General features: G+C 41.2%; 1 protein-coding gene across 7 annotated transcripts in view; it reads right to left on the bottom strand.

Annotated features, from left to right (window-relative positions):
* Nucleotides 1–331: 331 nt before the first annotated feature.
* The window catches only part of Lyn (LYN proto-oncogene, Src family tyrosine kinase), a 136,333-nt gene continuing 127,128 nt past the window's right edge, over nt 332–9,536 (bottom strand). For 6 of the 7 annotated variants that reach the window (XM_004871523.4, XM_087190319.1, XM_004871525.4 and 3 more), the window contains 2 exons: nt 7,964–8,095; nt 332–3,079 (listed from right to left, as the gene is read on the bottom strand). In XM_004871523.4, coding sequence (XP_004871580.1) covers nt 2,877–3,079; nt 7,964–8,095 — 335 coding nt within the window. In that variant the 3' untranslated portion in view covers nt 332–2,876. Of the gene's footprint in view, nt 3,080–3,118; nt 3,295–7,963; nt 8,096–9,536 lie in introns of those variants that run through there. The other variant, XM_021249545.2, reaches the window with a different exon arrangement.

Here is a 9,536-nt window from a genome sequence, read left to right as displayed (position 1 = left end):
ATATCCACTGTGTAAAGAAATAGTCCCTCCTTTTATTACCCTTGTATGTACTTCCAGACACGGCTTCCTGCTTCCACTGCTTCTAGAAGAGGGCTCAGGCAGTATGCTTTTCTTTCTGATGACTCCTGATGAAGGAGACATGTGGAGGAAAGGATCAAGTGCTCGATTGAAGGGAGAAAGCCAAATGGAATATGGAGTAAGGAAGCTGAACTGAGAGAAGCAAAAAGGGGATGCGTCAGGTTGATAGCCTGGCAAGTAACCGGGGGATGCCTGGTCGCCCAATGTGAAGGTATAGTAGGGGATGAAAAAATAATGCACAAAGACTAAAGAGTAAAGAACAAATGATTGTTTATTACTTGGGGGGCTGGGAGTTGATCTTTAGCGCTTTCTTGGCTAAAGATCACCTGATCTTAGCTCTGTCCTGGCTAAGACCACGAGCTCTGGATTCGTCAGTATTTATGATTATATAACATAGAAAGGGGGTGTGAAGGCAGATGTAGGGAATAGGAGAACGAATGCACTTAATGAGCCAGGCTTGGAAGAAGGGGAGTAATTATGTATACTTGTGAGGGCTAGGTCACAGTTAACAAGGCACCTGTATTAACTTGCAAGTCATAGCTAAATCACCTGCATTATCTTAGCTAACATTTGATCTTAGAGAATGGCTGCACCGAGCCATAATTCCTCAGCTTCAGTGTTTCCTACAGAGACATCACAACCACATCGATCACTGAGACCTCAATTGTGATCTTTGGCACAGGGAAGTCTATCTCCAAACACCAGCTGAAAGGTCAATTAGCAATTCACACTTAGGCCTTAGAGTGATTCATAATCTTAATCAACAGCTGAATTCATAAGCCAAATCAATACTATCTAAAGTCTACTCAGTATAGTTTCAAGCTGATCTCCTGCAGGGGCGAAGATAAAATTTTAGTTTCCTAGAGAATTCTTTACACTTCCTCTCCATGTAACATATTGGGTTCTGAAATAAAATGTGAACAGTATGGGTAGAAAATGTACCACTGTGAATTAAATAACTAGCTATGCAGACATTGTATGATGATTATATTCTATGTTTGTGAATATCGCAATTGTGAATTGAGAATTTTAGAATACTTCAGAAAGGACATTAAAAAAATCACACAGAAAAAAGAGAGGGAAAGTAGACTATTTGATCCCTTCCCTTAGGCAACTGACACCTAAACAAAATATAAAACAAGAAAATTTTGATGGTTCCTAAAAAACCTTTTTCAGAAATAAATTCTATCTATTGGGCACGGTGGGGTACACCTATAATCCCAGCACTCAGGAGGCTGAGGCAGGAGGATCTCCAAGAGTTTGAGGCCAGCCTGGGCTACATAGTGAGTTCAAGGTCCACCTGGACTACACGGTGAGACATTGTCTCAAACAAAACAAAACAAAACAAAACACAAAACCCCCCAAATCCTATCTGGTGCCCATTGAGGGATGCTCAGGAATCCAAGCCATCAATTCCTCAGCTCTCCAGTCCAAAACATTCAAAGGACAGAGGTAGAACTTCTTAAGTTTATACCATGGAGCTAAAGGGAATCACTTCTTATCCCTTCCCACCAATTGGTACTTTTTTTCACATTGTCAATAGTTGGAAATGTTAAACACAAGACAAAAAAGCCTGAGATGTTATTGGGCCACATATATTAAAATAAAATAAAAATAGAATTATTAAGCATAGACACAACAGCAAGAGTGAAATGATGGGACACAGCAGTTTCCATTCAAACCTTACAGTACAAAAACCCAGCCAACAAAACCTCTCAACTCTCACCACAGCAGCTCACAGGAGCCACCTGACTTTATTTTCTTTATATCTTGGGTATAAATAGTCTCACACAAATCTCATACAATTTAGAAAAGACTGCTGAATCACAAAAATAGCCTCAAATACGGCATTTTTACTTTTTAGAGTATAGTTAAAGTTAATATTTGATTTTTAAAATAATGTTCAAATCATCTGAAGCAAAAAGGAAATGCTTGATTTAGAAAAAGCCTTATAAGGCTCTGCAGAGATTAGACTTTTACTGTTCTTCCGGATGACACTGTCCAAAAAAAAGTCTTTATCTAGGAAATTGTGGAATGAAAAATGTTAAGACAGTTAAAGGCAGAGCAGTTCCCAGGCTCTTCTGTCCCTGGCAGGAGAGGGCAGCCCAGGCTCTACTTCCTGCTATGACTCAACAGTCCAGTGCTAGGAACGATGCTCCTGCAGGGGGCAGACACATTAGCCTGTCACCTGCACAGTGAATCTGATCAGCTGATCCAGAAGGACAAGGTTTAATGGTCTTAGATTTTGAGGGGTGGGAAATAAAACCCCTAAAACAGAAACACTGCAATCTGAGAAAGACAATTTGAAGCTGCTGATCTCACTTATAAAATCTAACAGGCTGGGTTAGTAATTCTTTTTAAAGTAAGCCAAAGCATAGAGAAAATGCAAAGTGTCAGGCTATGCATCTGGTTATTTTTGCTTTCTATGAGTTAAATTCAGCTATTATGGTAGATTTTGCAATAGTCTCTGAACCTTTGAGTCACATCTAGCTGTGAACACTAGGCCAGTGTGGGAGCATATTTGGGGAGAATTTTGTTTGCTTAAGAGGTTGCATTTTGATGTTGGTCACACAAAGCAAGATGATCAGCTGAGGTGCAATCCAGGCAGCATTTCGATGGACATCAGTCTAAGTGAACAGAATACTTTCCTGTGGTCAGGTTTTTCTTCCTGAGAAACGTAGCCTCTACTCTCAGGAACCAGACGTGGTAGGTGATCCAGGACATGAGGTAACTAGATGGCTACTTTTTTCCTCTGGTGAGGCAACCATCCCTGCTGGATGGACAAATCTTCCTGCGTGCTATGGCTGTTGCTGATACTGCCCCTCAGTGGCAGTGTAGAAGTCATCCAGGACGCTCTGCAGATAATCAAATGTTGGCCTCTCCTCTGCTTTTTCTTTCCAGCACATTTTCATGATGTCATAGAGCTCATCTGGGCAGTTCTCCATGCGAGGCATCCGGTAGCCCTGGGACAGTGCAGTCATTACATCTGCATTGGTTCTCCCTAAGGCCCCCAAAAAACAAACAGAAAAACCATGCTATTTAGGAACCTGACCAGAGAAGAAACCACTGCCAGAGTCTTTTTGCTACTCACCCCCTGAAGCCATGATGGAAGAGAGCTTTCTTGTGTCTGTTATGGGTTGAAGTGTGTGCTCCCAAAATTCACAGGTTGACGTGATAACCTCCAGTCCCTCAGTGGGACTATATTTGGAAATAAAGCTTTTAAAAAGATAATTAAATTAAAATAAGGTCATGAGGGTGGGTCCTAAACCAGTACATCTTGTGTTATAGAAGAAGAGATTTAGCACAGAGACATGCACAGAGCAAAGACCATGTGAAGTCCCAGGGAGAAGATGATCATCCACAAGCTAAGGAGACAGACCTGTGCTAACACCCTGATCTCAGACTTCCAACCTCCAGACTGGGTGAAATTAAATTTCTATTGTTTAAATCATCCACTCTGTAGAGATATGAGTTTTTCTAGAGATGATTTTCATGCAAAACATATGTAATCTTACAATAATACCTGGCATTCATCACAGGCAATTTCCTTTCCATAGCTATAAATCTTTCTTTCTTTCCTTTCTTCCTTCCTGTGTGTATGTGTGTGCGCACGCACACGCGTGTGGTCCTGGAGATTGAACCTAGGGCCTTGGGCATACTAGGCAAGTGCTCTATTGCTGAGCTACATCCCAGCCTACCACTGCTATAATAGATTTTAACATCAGTGTTCGCTGGAAAAATTCTAAAGGACAGGTAGTCACTTCAGGGAAAATGGCTTTACCAGAATTCAAACAAAAACTTTAAAATTTTTCTCTAATCAAGGCTTTTCAAATATGGGTCACTACCCAGTTGGGATCAACAAATTAATTTTTTTAGGGCACTATCAGTACTTTTTAAAAAATGAATTACAATAAATTACACAGAAAAGATATGGAGTGGGTTTCTGTGTGCTTCTCACAGTGGGTTGTTATCAGTGAGGTTTGAGACCCTACGCCCTTAACAGATCATTTTAAGGACATAGTGACTGCAGAGCCCCTGCTGGATTTGAAGCTCTGAAAGAAGACGTGGGGGGCCGGGGATTTAGCTCAGAGGCTCCACCACCTGCCTTGCAAGTGCAAGATCCCAAGTTCAATCCCTGGTACCAAAAAAAAAAGAAGACATGGTTGTTTCTGTGTTGTAAGAACTCTAGTTTTTAAATGGAAAGATCCAATCATTGATATTCCTTGTGAGCTGTTCACCAGGTGAATTAATTTTTCTCAAGTTTACTTCTGGAATATCATTTACAAATATTTGTGTAACTGGAATTTTCTAAGTGGAAGATTTTGTTTGATTTTCATTGCCTGAAGCTAGAAAGCAAGTTTGCATCCCTTTCTTTGTTTGGAGTTTGGGTTTCCATGAAATGATACGGCTTCAGCATTGCTCTGATTCTTGTAACCAGCCAACCTCAACTGAATAAATTTTAGAAGAACTGAAATTTCTGTAAATTTTAAAAGGGGTAAACTGTTTTTACCCCTGCATGGACCTCGAGTAAAGTTCTGGATCCTCGTGGGGTAACATAGTAGCAACTGGACCTGCCAACCTGGTTAGGAATATCTTTCATTTCTTTTCCGGAGAATCCCCCGTTGTGTAAAATGTAAGAATATGCCCACCAAAGATTAAGTTTTCTAGGGTTCCCTAACCTCACCACAGATGTATTTGACCTTGTTTTAACTCTGAAGAAAGCTCTCTCAATGATGCAGATTAAGGCTAGGCATGCTCTATCCTGGCTGAAGAATTTGACTTGATTAGAGGAGGTAGAAAAAAAGAATCCTGTCCTAAGAAAAACTTTTTGTTAGAAGCAAAACACACTTTTCAGAATAGTTCTGCAGTTTGCACTGCAGTTTTCATTCAAACATTCTTCCACCAGCTCTCCCATGCAAGTCAATGGAATGTTATGATATAAAGTGCAGTTCCTTCTCAGAGACAGCAGCTAGATCCCTGTCACTGTGGCAGTACACTCCACTCTGGAAATTACATGGAAGAGGTGTCTGTCTTTTTATGTACAAGTGAACGAACAAATTAAAAAAGAGCCACTAAATGATAAGTCTCATAGAAGAAAGAAAAGGGGGAAAGAGAGACCTTGATTAAACCCTCAGGTGGCACTTGATAGTTGGTGCTTAGTCTACGTAAAGATTAAACACCCATTGGCTGGTGATCTGCTATGGGGCAAGCAATTTCATGTTTCATCCTTCATTCTTTCAACAAAGACTTATTGATAATCACCATGGGTCATGAGATAGTACTAGGCTCTGAGAGAAGCAGAGATGATTAAAACAGAGAGTTATCCACAGATGTCACCTCCCTCACCTAAGGAAGGTGGTGGGGAACATAACGTGGCATTTGGAGTGAGCAAAAATTAGCCAAAACTACAAGTTGGTAAAGGATTATAGGAAAGAGGAAAATATAATGCAATATGATTAGAAAAAGATTTGGAGGTTAGTGACAAGAGATTAGCAGCTACCCAGACCTCAAAAGTCTTTAAAGACACTGAGTTCCTGTGTGTGTTTTGAGAAAGAGAGAACACAAATGAGAATAAATATTAGCTATCCTAGGACCACAGTCTCCCACCCAATAATATTCCTTCCAAAAGAGCAAACTACTTTTTTTTGCCCCTGACTACTGCTTGTGGCTGAGGCAGGTGTGTGCAGAAAGATGAATTTTTGATCTGGATCTATACATAGCATTAAGATCCTGGATCTCTGATAGGAAACAGCCAGAAAAGACATGATGTTTCAGAAATCCTGTTACTATTAAACCTCCTTTTCCTTTATAGAAGCAAAACAAAACTCCAACCACAGGGACTCATTTTTTTTAAAAATAAAATTCATATAAAAATAGAATCACAGTTCTTGTTTTTAGACAGTGAAATGAAAATCTTTTACCTCCCCTCCCATTTTCCCCCTGTAACTCAGCCTAAAACAAAACAAAAAGAGAACAAGAAATAGGAACTTAAACTCTACCTTTGGTGAAATTTGCAGCCATCTGGCAACCAGAGGCAGAAGTGGTTCGAATTGAAGAGAGGGTGTAAGCAAAGTGCCTGCAGTGAGGGACAATCTCTGGACTTACGGAATTATGACACTGTGGAGCCATTCTCTGAGATCAAATGAGAGTGTTAGGAGGCAGCACTGTAAAGAGGTGACTAGGTTGTTAAACGAGACCAATGACTTCCTCATGGGAGTGGGTGCTCACTCTCCAGGGACTGCACTCCTTACCAGGAAAGGAAGCTGTATTATAAAGTGAGGCTGTTCCTCTAGTTCTGTCTCTTCTGCACAAACCCACTTGCCCTTCTGCTTTCTGCCACAACAAGCTGAAGTAGCACAAGCCCCACACCAGAAGCTGAGTACATGCTGGTGTCATGCTCTTGGACTTCTCAGCCAAACAACCTTTTTCCTTTAAAAGTTATTCTTTCTCAGCCATTCTGTTATAACAGCAGAAAGCAGACTAAAACAAACTTAATGGAGAAGCTCCATGCTCAGAAGCATCAGGTCCAGTGGGTGGGAAGGGAATCAAGACAGAAAACTGGGAGGAAGGATAAAGGCTCAGCATGAAAGAGTGTGACACAAAATGGGAAAAACAAAAAAATCCTCCCTGGCTCTATCTCGTGCTGAGTGAAATGAGAAGGTCTTATGCGGCCATTAACTCTTTTGGGCTATTATGGCACCCCAAGTCAATGGCTTCCTTTGCTATTCTGTCCTCCTCCTTTCTCCTTCATGGAGATTAAATGACCTAAATAAGTCATTCATTCATTTATCCATCAAATACTCATTGAGGCCCTAACCACACTGGTTTCCCAGTCCTGTTGCTCAACCTCATGTCCTGGCTGATCTCCTGTGGGATACTCCATCCCCGGAAAGCCATAAGTGTCCCTCCCTCATCTCTTTGAGTTCTGGTTAATACCAGACCACTGGATAAAACTAGCAGCTCCCTCATCCTCACTTGAATGAGTACTCATTAATCCCTAAACCCCTTCCCTTCATACACTTTCCCAGCACCCCCAGGAACCCCCAGACTGAACACCTATATGATAGTCATTCGTCTCTGCTCATGGGGACATTAGCTCCCAAGGGCAGGAGTAGAGGCTGTTGCATCTCTAGTGCCTGACATGCTAGATAGTTATTGAATAAAGTAATGATTTAAATATTAAAGGTAGAATTTTTTTATTTTATTTTATTTTTTTGGTACTGGGGATTGATCTTACTCACAGATTGTGTTAGAAGCTAAATATTAATGAGAAAGTAAAGGATTTGGAAGGAAACCCACTTGTGAACCAGGATAGCATACACCCTGGAGGAGGGAGGGGGAGGCTGAACCTGGTTCTGAGGGCTTCAGGTGTTAGGAACCTGGAGCTACTGACCAATGTCCCCTCTGACACCAGTAAGACAAAGATTAGAAGGATTATTCACTGATAAACAAAGACAGTTACTTCCTGAACAGGGGGAGACTCCACAGCAAATATGCAAAACCTCTGGTCCAAAACTAACCAAAAGGCACTGGAAATCTCCATTTCCCCATCTCTTTCCTCTTCCACTGAGACATCACTTTGGGGGAGCCACCTGTGTCTACTCCAGTTTTATCTCAGCACTCACAACAGTACCAGGCACACTCTGGACCCCGAGTAAATGGTGGAATGAATTAGGGAAGGAAAAGAGTTAAGCACTCAATAAAATAGACAGCAGAGAAGTGTCTAAGCATACCGTAGCACAATTTCCACTAAAGGCAGTGAAAATCATGTTCTGGCATGAAGTGTTAATTCTTTACTTTTGGGTAGAGGAGGCTTTTTCTAATGCTTCCGTAACTTGATGTTTATGTCATATATATCATCTGAATGGAAACAGATAAGCAATACCTGGGTAGGGAATCTTTCCATAGGTGACAATTTCATACAGGAGAATTCCAAAGGACCACACATCAGACTTGATAGTGAAACATCCAAAATTGATTGCTTCTGGAGCTGTCCACTTAATAGGGAACTTAGCACCTAAGGAAGAAGACATGTGATTCTTACTTGGGCATCTCAACTTAAACAAAAATGTTATAGATGTGGGATGCTTTGCTCTTTTGATTAAAATAACTTAAAGCATTTTTTATTTTGAATACATAACACACACAGTAACAAATGGAGATGATACAAAGTATTATACTAAAATGTTTGCTTCTTTTTTCTGCTTCCCTTTTGGATATTCCTTTCTTTGGAAGCAAAGTTTCATGTGTAATCTCTCTCCCAGGGTAGGAAGTATTATAACCAGGCAATTTTAAACCTAAAAGAACATGATACGAAATATAAAGAAATGTATTCATTTATTCTTAGTGTATATGTTTGTCCCTCAACACCAGCCTCTAAAGCATAGATCTTTAGTGTCCACATTTTCTCTAGAAGCAGGCACGGTGCATGCCTGTAGTCCCAGCTACTTGGGACACTGAGGCAGGAGGATCGCTTCAGCCTAGGAGTTCAAGGCCAACCTGAAGAACATAGTGAGACCCCCACATCAAAAGAAAAAAAATGTCTAATTTTTCTCTAATGGGCCCATTTTATGTTTACATGGCACATAAATATCTTTTATTTCTCACTGGTTGATTGGTGTTGGGGATCAAACTCAGGGCCTCACACAGGCTAAGCACAGACTTTACTACTGAGCTGTATTCTCAGCTGGAATAGAAATGTCTTTTTTTTTGGTACCGGGGATTGAACTTGGGACCTTGTAGTTGCGAGGCAGGCGGCAGCACCACTGAGCTAAATCCCCAGCCCCTAAAATAGAAATGTCTTTTAATGTGTGTGTTCTTGTGGATACGTATATCTAAGCTGTACCAACGGGAATTTCAGATGCTACTACAAATGATAATTTCCCATTTTTTCATTTTCTAGGATAAAACATATTAAGGTTTTAAAATAGAGGAGAATGATCGGCCTTGAATGTGACGATGATGAAATAATGTTTCTAGGAGTTGCCAGTGAGCTTGAGGGACCAGGGACAGGCCTGTTGACCTGGGATAACATGAAAGGTCCCCTTCAGGAATGCAGGGGCTCAGGCACAGATTATTATAACAGCCTCCTCAAAAGACTTGGGGGCTTATACCAAGCACTTAAAAGACTGATTTGATTATGTTGTTGCTTGAGATTTTTTGTTCTGTCTGACCAAAACTGGAGTAAGCATAACACAGAGGGCCTGGTGGAACAACTGTTGTGTTCTGGGCATTGCCACGCATTCCTGTCCTAGTGCCCCACCTCCATGACCAGGGGTGTATGAGGTGGGCAATGCTGGGGCTGGGATTTTGGCTGTGGCACCTCAGGGCCCAGGATTGAATTTCAGTTCTGCCATTTCCTGCCTGGTGTGATCTTGCCAAGTTTTTATTGTCTCTGGGCCTTTTTGGGGCTTCCACCTGTCAAATGGGGAAATACTTGAACCTCTCTAGGTTGCGGT

Source organism: Heterocephalus glaber, unplaced genomic scaffold, assembly GCF_053883595.1.
Source record: "Heterocephalus glaber isolate CG9 unplaced genomic scaffold, H.glaber_assembly_v1.0 deba00001553, whole genome shotgun sequence".
Classification (NCBI taxonomy): Eukaryota; Metazoa; Chordata; class Mammalia; order Rodentia; family Bathyergidae; genus Heterocephalus; species Heterocephalus glaber.
The sequence above is the reverse complement of the archived record's forward strand: the minus strand, read 5'-3'. Positions and strand labels throughout refer to the sequence as shown.